The sequence below is a fragment of the Rhipicephalus sanguineus genome, chromosome 6 (assembly GCF_013339695.2).
Source record: "Rhipicephalus sanguineus isolate Rsan-2018 chromosome 6, BIME_Rsan_1.4, whole genome shotgun sequence".
NCBI classification, from domain to species: domain Eukaryota; kingdom Metazoa; phylum Arthropoda; class Arachnida; order Ixodida; family Ixodidae; genus Rhipicephalus; species Rhipicephalus sanguineus.
In genome coordinates, this window is record NC_051181.1 from 152,427,708 (window position 1) to 152,440,651 (window position 12,944).

Below are 12,944 nucleotides of genomic sequence, written 5' to 3' on the forward strand. Positions count from 1 at the left end.
TCTGCCAATAGAGATGGCAAAATTGCTCATAAAAATGAATTTAACATAATTAGGCAGCATTAAGGTTACGTTGGGTGCTTAATTACATTATGTACTTAAGTTGCATTAGGTGCTCACTTCATTCAGAAAATAATTAAGTTACATTACTAATTACTCACCTGGGATTTCTTTAAAAGTAATTACATTACGTTACAAATTACAGCTGTCCGTAAGTAATGACATCACACTACTATTACTTTTGCAAAGGAATAAAATTACTTTAACAAACGTTCATCATTGTCTGGAGCTTTGAGGGTCATGGCCTTCCAGCAATGTTATTCAAGGTGTCGATTTTGGACGCTACGCGGCTTTTCTGTGGGCATGCCTCGTTCTCATGCTTGGCGCTTTTCATTCTGATTAACTTGTCTTTGTTATTTTTCTTTCCTATTTTGATAAATTTTTTATAAGGGAAATAACCATGCTATATATTAGTCAAAATTTTATCATCATCATCATCATCATCAGCCTGTCTACGCCCATTGCAGGGCAAAGGCCTCTCCCATGTTCCGCCAATCAACCCGGTCCTGTGCTTTTCTGCTGCCACGTTATACCTACAAACTTCTTAATCTCATGTACCCACCTAATTTTCTGTCTTCCCCTGACGCGTTTGCCATCTCTTGGAATCCAGTCAGTTAATGACCACCGGTTATCCTGCCGACGTGCTACGTGCCCGGCCCATACCCATTTCTTCTTCTTGATTTCAACTATGATATCCTTAACCCCCGTTTGTTCCCTGACCCACTCTGCTCTGTTCCTGTCTCTTAAGGTTACACCTATCATTTTCCTTTCTATCGCTCGCTGCGTCGTCCTCAGTTTAAGTTGAACCCTCTTTGTAAGTCTCCAGGTTTCTGCTCCGTAGGTAAGTACCGGTAAGATGCAGCTGTTATATACCTCCCTCTTGAGGGATAGTGGTAGACTACCATTCATGATTTGATAATGCTTGCCGAATGAGCCTCATCCCATCCTTATTCTTCTAGTTATTCCACTCTCATGTTCGGCTCCGCGGTTACTACCTTTCCTAAGTAGACGTACTCCTTTACAACTTCCAGTGTCTCGCCTCCTATCACGACAGCGATAAGTGGCGCCTATCGCGAGACACCTACCGCGAGAAAGCGACAGAATCCCGATAAAGAAGGGCGTACGGCAGGGAGACACGATCTCTCCAATGCTATTCACCGCGTGTTTACAGGAGGTTTTCAGGGCCCTAGATTGGGAAGAATTAGGGATAAGAGTTAATGGAGAGTATGTCAGTAACCTGCAATTCGCTGATGACATTGCATTGATGAGTAACGCGGGAGACGAATTACAGCTCATGATTACTGAACTGGATACGGAAAGTAGAAGAGTAGGTCTGAAAATTAATATGCATAAAACTAAAGTAATGTGGAACAATCTTGGCAGAGTCAAAATTTAGTAATCGGAAAACTAATGAGTAATTTTGTTGATATTACTTGAAGTAGTTCATAGCATTACCAAATTACAAGCACACGAAGTTAATTCATTAGGTTACTCATCATAGCAAAATGAAATTGAATTATTGTAGTGTCATTACTGTAGTTTCATTTCTGCAAAGTCTGGTCAAGAAAAGTAATGCTGGGACACCTCGAATTCTCAGTTGGCACGGAGATAATAAAATTTATCGGTGTCACCTCTCCCTCACTAGTGGTGGTCTACTGCGTTTCACGTGTCACCGCGCAACTGCCGACGGAAAATTCAGCAAATCATCAGCAGTAGCAGCATCAGCCCGACTACGCCCACTGCAATCAGACTGATTATATTAATGCAGATAATGCAGATAATGCACATTATGCAGGTGAATTGAGCAAATATGTGGCCAACTTTTTCGAGCGTGGCGATTTTGAGTGAACTGTGGTTGTGTGGTTCATGGTGACAAACGAATCGCTCAAGCCACGCTGTCCACGCCCGCCATAGCCGATAACTATAGCTCTAAAGATAGGGTTCCACGAAGCTCCAGCTTAGTCACTAGAGTGCGCACAGCCAACTTGGGATATAATGAGTCTATTGAGAGATCTGTTTAGGCGTCGCCCATTTGGATATTTCTTGTGTGACAATGTAAGGCGAGTTAAAGCTTGTTCTTCCGCAAAGCCGTAAGGCCACATGTCCTGAACTCGTGCATATCTGAGTAATCAACAAAGACGTTCCCGCACATGGTACATTTTAATGGGCTATTTCCTTAACCTCCTGAAAAAGTTCCGAAGCTGCGTTCGTGCACCCTGCTTCACGTTGCGAAGACCCACGTAGCAGTCGTCCCGCTTCTCATACGATGCGTCTGTGCACTGTGACGAACTCCTTGAGTGACGTGTTCAAAGTAAGGAAAAGTCCATCGGCCTTATCCCTGCCACTTTAACGAGTTACGAACTCTGACGTCCATCGTTGGCAAAGCACGTCCTCTTTCGCGGTGCATCTTGAAGCTTCGATCGGCCCCACGAAAACAGGGGCCTCACTTCGACGAGACGACGTCTCTGGCCGGTACGTTATAATGAGCTGCATATTGTAGGATAAGGAGGTTAGGGAGCGATGCGGGAGGGCCCCCGAAGAAGCGGGAGCCTCAGGGAACCTGCGGACAGTCCCCTTTGACGGCCGCGTCGGCGGCTAGGGCGGCTCTGGTCTCTTTGACGACTTCGGGAAAGAGCTCGCAGAAGACGTTGTCCTCGAGGTTGAAGCGTAAGCTCTCGCGGGCCAGCTTCTGCTTCTGCTCGACCGTGGTGTCAAGGCTTCCGAGCGTGGGCGTCTCGTCCACCATGAAACTGAGCAGTCCGGTCAGTATGGAGGACATGGACCAGGAAGGGTTCCAGGACTCCGGGTGGTAGTCGGATATGCTCAGGCACAGCCGGGTGTTGCACTGGAAGCGACCGTTGGGCGTGATCAGGTAGATGGACGGTGGCGAGAAGGGGAAGTCGGCGGGGAAGCGCAGCTTGCCGTGGTAGACGCCGCCTTCCAGCGGGGTGTTCTCGGGTCCCTTGACGGCGAAGTGCCACTCGAGGATGTCGGCCGGCAGCGGGTGGGCCGAGACGTACGGCACGGGCTCCTTGAGAAGCTTGGCGTATTCGAGTCGCAGGCGCTGCGTCGCCGTTCTGCTTCCTCGGCTCATGGCGGATGTGACGTGCGTATAGGATCGGGTCTGCACTGCACGCTTTGTTTTTTCGCGCCTGCGTCTGAAGCACGAAAAAAGAAATGCAAATAAGGCAGAATGTTCAGGGTACGATGGAAGCTTGAAGGGACGCAAAAACCTTGAACAGGGGGTGTCTAAGGAGCCAACGTCTCGACAATTGGTCTTTTCTTCAAGGCATTGTCTTGAAGAAGACAAGATCACTCGTCGAGACGTTGGCTCCAGTGACATCACCTGTTCAAGTATTTTTCGTCTCTGCGAAACAAGAAAATGAGACTCCGTGTAATGACTGAAAACCATAAGTAATTTGACTCTAATATACCGGGTTTCCTAGTGAAGTGGTCTGCCGCGGGCCTACATCAAAGTGAAACCGAACGGAAAATGAATATAATGATTACAGTATAGTTTCGCGGTTACTGGCTGTTTGATGTTCGCTACGCCGGCCCGCAGACGCGATCGTGCTAGTCGATCGCATCCGCAGAAGTCTCTCATCCCAAGTAGTCGAAGTGCGACTTGTACTAACGCTCACGAAGACACACCAAAACTGCTGGCAACTAACAGTTACCTCATCAGAAAATTCTACTCTTAACCGTGAAGTGGTCAGGGGATAACGTTGCGTGAGAAAGTCATTACAACATAACAGCTCTCGATGTTGCTGTAGTGTACGACAATAATATAATAGTATAACATAATTGTAATGCATGAAATAGTCACGTAAAATTAAATTGTAAAGTTGATCGACGCTTTCCAAATTACCTCAGTAATCTTCCTACAGTGTGATTATTAATAAAAATCGAACCCAGCTCTATACGTGGGCTGGGACATCGCTAATTCCCGACTAAATTGTATCCGCTAAAAGAGAACAAAATATGGGGGAGAAACGCGATTGTTACACGAGGGGACAACGGCTGCAAGCAAACAAACGCATACTCACAGATTCCCCTTATTTCAAGTGGACGTCCTCTTCCAATCCAGGAGCTGCGCTGGAAGTTAAGCACGTACTTCGCAGAAGAGCGCCTCTTTAATCGTGCTCCATGCCATAACGGTCTGCAAGAAAGAACGAAAAAAGGGTAGCTCGCTTAGGAACATCGCCATTCGCGTTGCCTTTATTAAACTTTAGTTTCGATTCACCGCCGTAACGCTATAACGCACCGCTCATATTCTAACGGCGGGCATCCGTGAACGGGTCTTTGGCATACGACTTTGTGCAAATTGAAAAAAGAAAGCGCTTTGTGCTGAGCTGCGTTACTGCGGCGTCGCTTAATTCCAAGGAGGGACCCAGACCGTTAGCACCGACGGCATTGAGTGTCTGCGAAACGTCGGCAATTCAATAAGCCTTTACGCTTGGGGACGCCGAAACGGGAGAGCTCTCGCATCGTGACTTAAAAGAGAAGAGGGGCGAGGTTTCTTACCATGCACGATCGGCCGAGGATGCTTCGTATTTGCGCAGAGCTCTGCGTTACGTGCTCGCAGAGCGGCACCTATAGCTGGGTATACGCTTCGTCTTTCTCTTTATTCATTCCTTCGAGACGAACGGGCGCTCGCGCGTGCATTGTTTGGTGTTCTAGTTAAGATTAAAATCACACCGGCGTCGACGCATCGTTCGCGAGTATTAATTCTGTTTGAGCTGCCATCTTTCGTGTCTCATACCAGAAAAAAAAAAGCGAAATATAAAGCACACCTTCTGCACGATCGTAAGGGGAAGAGGATTGACTAAATAAAATTCAGCTGTCGTCCGCTCCGGAATATTGCGTATAGAAAACGTTTTATGCATAGTTATGTGCTTATTGATATTATGATATTAAATATCAGCACGTTCTCGGTAGGAAACGTTTTATGGCAAGGCTAGAATTAAGTGATGACAATAATCTTAATAACTAGGACGTGCACCCACTAAGCGGCATCGTTAAAGAGTTGAACGGCCTGAGTAACGCATTAAATAAATTACGTCGGGCTTGGCCTGACTGCCCCAACGCGGGAGAGGCCCGCTGCAGTGAGTCGCGTACCTCTAGATTTTCGACAAAGTTTTGCCTCCGTTTAAAAGGGCATTTAAAAAAACAAAGACCGGAAAGCGAACACGACAAGTGAATCTGGGATAGATTTGAGCGCGAAAAGACGGGGCACAAGAAGACAAGACGACTAAAAGAGCGCTCGTTCAGTCGTCTTGTCTTCTTATGCCCCGTCTTTTCGCGCTCAAACCTATTCCAGACCATGAACCAACACGTCCAGCAAAGCATTTTGACAAGTGAGTCGCTTCGGGCAAATGAGACGGGGAGGGGGGGGTTCTCGTTTTTGGCGTTAAACTTGTACAACGAAGCTATCTCTCTTTTTTTTTTTTTCGCCTAAAGGAAACGCCTAAAGGCCAATCCCCCTCATACCCATGAGGGGGATTGGCCACACTGTCAATGATTAAAAGAAATGTAACCGCTATGCGACATTAAAAATAAAGAAAAGGAAAAACGCAATGTAAATAAGAAGTGAAAGAGGTAAAATTATTAATAAACCATCGATAAAAGATAGACAAAAAATTGTGTCTAGCGGTCGGTAGCACTAGCACCGTAACCTTCCGGTTGGTTGAATGAACTTATGTAGCGCAGTTAGCATAGCACTGCGGCTTGCGCCGAACTGATCGGCTCCAAACGACAACAGGTTAGAAGAAGTAAATGTGACAATCCCAGCCTGCAGTCGACATTTCAAGAAACATTCTGCGGAGTAAGGCAAAATGGCGGCATGAGATAAAAAAAGTGATCTATCGTTTTAGGTTCATTGCAAACTGAAGATAAGGGTTAGTTAATGAGAAGACAAATTTTTGAAGGTAATAATTTAACCGGGGAACTCTACAGTGAAAGCTTGCGAAGGTCACCTCGCATTGACGTGACATCAATCATCATCATCAGCAGCAGCAGCATCATCACCATCATCGTCGTCATCATCATACCTGAATTACAGTGTACTTGAATTAACAGGGAAAAATCTAGGGACTTTAACTTGTATTCATTGAAACATGAACTGAAATATGTTACTATTGCGTAAACAGCTTATTGGCCCCGTAGTATGCTCGACTCTTCATTATGCTTTTGTTCTCACTTTTTTTTTCTAGTTGTATCCGCGCTGTATGGCAGTGCGCGCTTATTTGTTTTACTTCTATTAATTTTTGCTGTGTTAACCCGCCTTTTGTGAACTAATCTTTCTCTTCTTCTTTTAATTTTTTTTTTTGGAGGGGGGGGGGAGGGGTTCAGCCGAACGTCTCGCTAAAGTCAATAGACAGGGAGACACTCATCTGCATACTATCGCAAAATAATTGTGTGATGTTTTCATAACAAACTCGAACTGAAACTTCTGTCTGATATTCTCGAGATGCGTGTGTTTTCTCAAACTTTAACATGGTCTGTTGCGGAGCGGCAGAACCTCTTATCTGAATGAACCTCGGGATAGCAAATCGTCTACAAATTCTCGTATTTGCCACAAATGCTTTCATTTTAAAGGGACCGACAACTGCCCAGAATATCAAATGAGTTGACTCCACTGATGTACAGATTGTCCGTCGCACTGACTCAAACTAACCCTGTTTTTTTCGTGAGAGATGGATTTATATTTTTATTTCTTAATTGAAAGTCGCGAAAAATGACCTGTGGCGCCTCTGGCGGCAAAAACATGAATGATCCGATGAAGACGGCCACGTGACCGTTGATTGCTGTACGCGGTCGACGATTTTTTTGTTAGTATTGAAATATTGTTCGTTTCTTTATGTTAAAAGGTATTAGTCAACAATAATGTACATATAGGCGTGCGTTAGTAGTATGCATTAAAGTGGCGCTTCCTTCGCGTGACGTAATGATCCCATGCTCGTCAGCGCGTCTTGAGCAACTTTTCAGCGTGCTCATGCAACCGTGCACGCAGTTAGCAGGTCGCTAAGATTTTGGAGCGACAGAGTTCTGCTGCCTACACTTCGTCTCAGAAATGACGCGCGCTGCTACTCGGTGCGGCCGTGCATATGCACAGTTACGTTTTCGATTACTTGGCTTGGCTCGTGTATCGAGAGAGTAACGACGCCGGGAGAAGCCATCCATGAAACAGGCGCAGGCAACCTTGGGCGCAGGCGCACACAACGCTGTACAAATACCGGGAAGGTGTATAAAGCCACACATCTCATTGTGACAGCTTGCTATTTTCAAAAATGGTTGGAAAGCTCAAAATAAAGGTGGTTAAGCGTAGTTACAGTAACTCCTGCGAAAGCAGAACAACGACAGCTTTCACAAGGGCTAGCGGCATCGCTATCAATTCTCAGCGTTGCTGGAGCAAGCCTTCATGCGTGTTTGGAGCCTTTCAGATCGAAAAATACTGCTTATAAAATAACTACGGGCTTTTCGGATAAACCACTGCAGCTACAAACGCTACGAAGGGTGAGCTTCCTGTCGCGCCGTAAAAAACTGGGTCGAGAAAAATCAGTTGTCGGTCCCTTTAATTTCTGTATCAGCAATAACACAGAAACAAGACCGAAGAGACGCAGAAACAGGCGAATATATTTGCATGCTCGACGTGTTCTTAGATTCACTCGTCCCTAACAACAATATTTGTGCTAAAATTTTCATTCATCAGAATAAAGGTTCCTTTTTCGAAGTCTTTCGACTTGCGAACACGGCGTTTTCTGGATCTGCTTCTACCACCGATAGTGAAGGCTCTCACAATACGCCAAATTCGTGGCCTTCGAGACAACCAGTTTTGCGGTGGACAACAGAGCGAGCATCGCTGTCACTTAAAACGCCTGCACTGGCAGCACTTAAATCATGTCAGTTAGCAAATGCTCGCAAAATTGGTGATGCCTTGCAATCTCCACATGGGCGTTCACATCCACGTCCCCCTGCCCTTCAACAAAAACAAATCTCAAAGGCCATGCTGCCATGCTTTTGCTGACAACAAGAATAAAAAAATATGAACGCCGAGAACATGTCATTAATCGAAAATTTTTAGACATAACTTGCTTTTGCAAGATTGCACCACGACAACCAACTTGTGCTGCCACGAGGATGTCCAGTTACGGTTTCGGTTATTTGGTGCTCTTTTGAGGCTGCTTGTACCCATCGTCATCGCTACGCAAATATGGCGGCGTACAGCGTTAAAATTTCCACGACGGCTCTGTAATTGCTGTGTACTTCCTCTCGCAAGTTGCGTGTTCCTGACTTGATTGCGTTGCTTGATCAACAGCTGTAAAGATGTCTTCATTCGCAAAAGCAGCCAAGGCAGGCCAGAGGATACACAAAGAGCGGCAGCAGGTAAATCCATCTGTCTGATATGTGAAACTTGAGTGCTGATGTTTGTATACGATTCCCCTACCTTTCAGCCGGAAGCCAGGCGTCACCTTGGTGTACTAGAGAAAAAGAAGGACTACAAGCTCCGAGCGAGGTAATTTTAACAGTGATATATCGGCCGTTATTCTCGCCGTTGATTCTGCACTGCATGCCCGTACGCCTGCCAACTCCACGTGCGTTAATTTTCTTCGTTCACAGGGACTACCAGAATAAACAAAAGCGACTAAAACGACTACGGCAGAGAGCACTCACTAGGAATCCGGATGAATTCTACTTTCACATGGTCAACGCCAAACTCGATGTAAGCTCGTGTGCAAGACGGCGCGCAATCACCCTTGTTATTGTGCACGTCGCGACCCCTCGTTTAATTTTCAGGGAGGCGAGCACCACGACAGAGTGAAAGGTGAAGAGTTCACGCCGGCACAGCTAAAGCTTATGCAGACACAAGATGTCAACTACGTCACCACAAAGCGTGTGACCGAAGCAAAGGTATTCGTTTTCTCTTTATTTTGTATACTAGGGATGTCTGCCGTGTTCATCAGTATTGGTCGTGTTTGAATAACTCGCAGCAGTAATCGATTTGTTATACTAATTTGTCTTCTCGTTCGTTCCTCTGTTTAGAAAATTGAAAGACTCCGAGCAAACCTCCATCTTCTTGATGATAGCAGTGAGCGTGTGAAGACTCACACATTTTTTGTAGACTCCAAAAAGGAAGGTATTGCAGTCACTTACTTTTCATAAGTCTTTCCAGTTCTCTGATGCGTTTGTAAATGTCATGTGCATACGTATACTGCTTGCTGGTTTGCTCTTCATAGTAGCTCGACAAACCTGAAGAGTGCTTCGCATGGCCGTTATAAGAGAGAGAGCACACAAATATGCATAGAATGAAACATATTACAAGATAATAGTGAGATTCATTTGCCATGTAGATGTTTCAAGAGTTAAGTTTAAGAAGCTTTGCCATGGATTTGTGTTCTTCAGCTTTTGTAACAAACTATTCCAGACAAACATGCTTTTAATCGTCAAGCATATACCATATTCTAAAGCATTCTATTTCCACAGCCATATACCTAACATGATCAGACTGCTTAGAATTTCACAGTGTCTTGCACATATCAAAATATTTGTTTCGTTTAATACTTTGCAGCTCAAAACTTTGATTTTGCCAAGAAGCTGGAAACTCACCCATCTCTGTTGGGCCGAGCCTTCAACCGACCAAAACTGGAAACCCTTCACAAGGAATCCATCGCTGATATTCCAGAGGACGTGATCAAGGCAAGTAGGAACAACTACATGATGCCATATGCTGTTATCGTACATTTGATTAGTCACTTTCAGCTGCTCTATGTCCTGATCTGAACTGAGCACTTCGAATATGTCTGGTTTGCCTGGTTTATCCAGAATGACCGAGATTCAGTGTTACTCAGTCATATTGGTCCTCTGCTTTACTCCCCTCAAAGGCGCTGAACATTCAACTTTGGCGTGCTTTCTCCGGCTTCATTGTTATGAAGGCACCTCACTTGAGGTGATGACCGTCATGTATCTTCTCAACATGTTGGTCTTCACTTGAAGAAACCCACTAAAGTAGGAAAATAGGAAAACGCAAAAGGCAGCAAAGCAGAGAAAGTAACAGGGAGGTGGCTTCTGCCACCTCTGTGTCATAGAAGTCAAATGAGCTTCAACTTGTTACATTCATTCATGGTTTTTCTAATTGAAGAGGATCGCAAGACTGTTCGTGAATTTACATTTATGTGTTTGTGAATAATCTCCAAGCAGTCAAAATCGATCTCAAGCCTTCCACCATAGAATATGCCATAGTCCACTGTGTAGCCTTGAGATGTTAGTGCCCCATCATTCACTCAGTGCTTCACATTAGCAGCCAGCACTTCATTTCAAAGGGCTATTTTTTGTTTTCAGGAAGCAACGCATGAAATGAAAAAGAGCTACCGAGAGCTGACCAAGCGGCTGGAGAGGCAAAAGGAGCTCAAAGTAGTCGAGCAGAAGATGATCGTGAAGAAGAAGCTCCTTGTAAGTTTCCCACACAAATATCATCATCTAAACCTGCACATCTATTCTCACTCGTGTTTCTGCCCATATGTTTTTCATCAGGTCGTAACCAACACTGAAATTTGCAGCAGTATTTGACATACCAAGTCAATCAATTCTAAACCCTTTTAACTTCAGTGTGCTGTTGTTGAAGCCCATGGAAGGGCACAGTTCTACGATTCACCCTTAAGTTCAGAAGCAGCTGCCTGAATCGGACCTTGCCACAGGAGCAGACTACAAAAGAGTGTGTGCACTTAGACTTGGGTGCCTGTTAAAAAAACCCATGTGAATTCCTCCACTGTAAAATTTCTCATAGCATGTGCAATGCTGTGGTGCATTAAACCTAATGAACCAATGAATCAAGGTGCTAAAAAAACTTGATGCTAGTCAAAGTATTGTAAAATTGGCTGCTCTGTGCATGGTCTGTAGACCTTAAAATGAAGCAAGAGCCTAGGTGGGCTCATTCGGCTAATTAGGAAAATCTGAGGAAATAGTAGACAGGGCAGAAATCCAACACAATGATGCGCATTAGGCCCTGTTTCTGTACTGTCTTTTTCTGACATATTGGGTACAAGGCAGCCCACATGAGCATGCTGAGATTAAGCGCAAGTAGTCGTGTTATCTTGTTGACATTGAATTTTACTCAGTGCCTCAAGTACACTAGCTTGTAGTCAAGCATTTATGCTTATGCTTTCCCGAAATATAGCGTACAATACATATTTTTGAGTTTTATCTCCACCTGCAAATTATCTCTTCTTTCTTAAGTGAATAAGCTTTTTTTCCAGGTGGCGTTTTACTAGCTTTTTCCTATGAATATATACCTAATTACTAGATTTGCTGACATATGAACATGTGATAAAGCTGTGTATCCTGTTCTTAAATGATTCCTGACACCGAAATATCAGACACAAGATGTTTGATTTTTTCCATTCTCCTGTTGACATAGGTACTGAGTATCAGCAGCAAATGTACCCTTGAACATATTTCAGTGGAATTTCCTCAAATTTTGGCTGGTGTACCTTACACATAATCTCACTAGCGTTATGTGTCATTCACAGGACAAAAAGAACCCACCGGTGAAAAAAGTCAGGGAAGGTACGAAGGATTCCGCTCCAGTCTACTTGTGGAAAAAGGAAAGAAAGCGATGAGAGCCAAGGACCAGGGTGCATTCAGCTCAGCGTAAAGCATCCACGCAAAGAAAGCCACGAGAAATGGACAAGTCGGGCAAAGCCAGATTGTCGCTTCTGTCTCTTGTGGTTTCACAACCACTCAACTGACTGCAGGTGTGCATGTACAGTCATTTCTTTTGTGAAATAAATATGTTCATGTTTTACTGTGTCCTTTTCAGCAAGGAAAAATGTGAGTGGCAAAACATTGTATTAGTACCCTCTGCTTTCATTTAAATTTTCATTAAATATTTGAAAATGAATTTAGCCAAACGCTGTATGCCACGTGCCACAATATCTCAGTGGCCATACTCTGTGCTGCAAAGCACGGATCCCGAGTTTATCTTGGCCATGGTAACCACATTCTGAATGAGCGGAATGCAAAATTATTCGTGTGTCGGTCACTACACGCATATGAAAAAATCTCAGCAGTCAAAACGTATCGGGAGTCTCTTGCTACAGTGTGCTTCTTAATCAAATGATGGCTTTCGTTGTGCAAACCTTAAAATTTATTTTAAAACCATATGTGACACTGTAGTGTCTACAGTTTTATGTAAACATAGAACCCGAAGAATCGTTTAGAAGGGAGAACAAAAGAGTGGCCACACCACCAAGCGCCAGTTTAGGGTAGCAGTACTTTCCACATGGTAGCCACGCATGCTAAAAAACACTAAAAGTAAATATTAAGTTCAGCTGGATTGAAAGATTAGGCATGTGTAATAAGCAATTCACCATTCCTGGCGAAAACAGAGCATTCCTAAGCGAGGAAACAGCGAAATTGGAGTGGCGCCCTCTGTCACGCTCTGTGGGTACCTCAATAAATGACGTCAGATGATCTATTTTGATTGCTGAACGGCTTACAGATGAACAGCGAATTACGTAAATTTTGGCAATAAATAAAAATGCAGTAAGCCATAGTTGTTGCTATATTACGACCGCGGAGCTCTCGGACGCCCGCTGATTCACAGAAATCGGCAGCCAAGGTGGGGACATCAAGTCCTCTATTCGGCGCGGGCGATTCAAATTGAGTAGCGGCACCAGGGACTTTCGGTGGCTGTTTTCTACGAAAAAAAAAAAAAAAGATCGTTTATTGGCACGCAGAAAGCGCTGATATACTCTAACGTAGGTAAAGAATCAATCTAACGAATTTAATATTTTCATTTAGTGTCTCTTCAACAACCGCTGCTTTTCCTTTTTCGCTTCTGTATTTCTCTACGAGAGACATGCGGGCCGCGCATACACTCAGCCATTTAA

At 44.4% G+C, this 12,944-nt stretch overlaps 3 protein-coding genes across 8 annotated transcripts in view; 1 reads left to right on the plus strand and 2 right to left on the minus strand.

Moving 5' to 3' along the window:
- The window catches only part of LOC119396811 (peroxisomal targeting signal 2 receptor), a 521,060-nt gene that overhangs the window by 472,820 nt on the left and 35,296 nt on the right, over positions 1–12,944 (minus strand). The gene's annotated exons all lie outside the window — the stretch shown is intronic.
- LOC119396804 (ubiquitin-conjugating enzyme E2 J2) lies at positions 2,207–4,646 on the minus strand. The gene is made up of 3 exons (XM_037664133.2): positions 4,582–4,646; positions 4,104–4,216; positions 2,207–3,215 (listed from the first exon to the last, which is right to left on the minus strand). Exon 3 carries the CDS (start codon positions 3,149–3,151, stop codon positions 2,609–2,611), a length of 543 nt encoding a protein of 180 aa, XP_037520061.1. The 5' UTR covers positions 3,152–3,215; positions 4,104–4,216; positions 4,582–4,646; the 3' UTR covers positions 2,207–2,608.
- On the plus strand, positions 8,246–11,855 carry LOC119396803 (probable U3 small nucleolar RNA-associated protein 11). The gene is made up of 8 exons (XM_049417245.1): positions 8,246–8,442; positions 8,511–8,572; positions 8,677–8,779; positions 8,854–8,967; positions 9,100–9,193; positions 9,626–9,757; positions 10,400–10,506; positions 11,583–11,855. Exons 1-8 carry the CDS (start codon positions 8,383–8,385, stop codon positions 11,670–11,672), a joined length of 762 nt encoding a protein of 253 aa, XP_049273202.1. The 5' UTR covers positions 8,246–8,382; the 3' UTR covers positions 11,673–11,855.

Excerpts from the sequence above, each read along its gene's own strand:
- LOC119396804 (XM_037664133.2), bottom strand. The coding sequence starts at position 3,151 with ATGAGCCGAGGAAGCAGAACGGCGACGCAGCGCCTGCGACTCGAATAC.
- LOC119396803 (XM_049417245.1), top strand. The coding sequence starts at position 8,383 with ATGTCTTCATTCGCAAAAGCAGCCAAGGCAGGCCAGAGGATACACAAA. Across the intron at positions 8,573-8,676 it reads GACTACAAGCTCCGAGCGAG|GGACTACCAGAATAAACAAA; the intron begins GTAATTTTAACA and ends CTTCGTTCACAG. Across the intron at positions 8,780-8,853 it reads TGGTCAACGCCAAACTCGAT|GGAGGCGAGCACCACGACAG; the intron begins GTAAGCTCGTGT and ends TTTAATTTTCAG.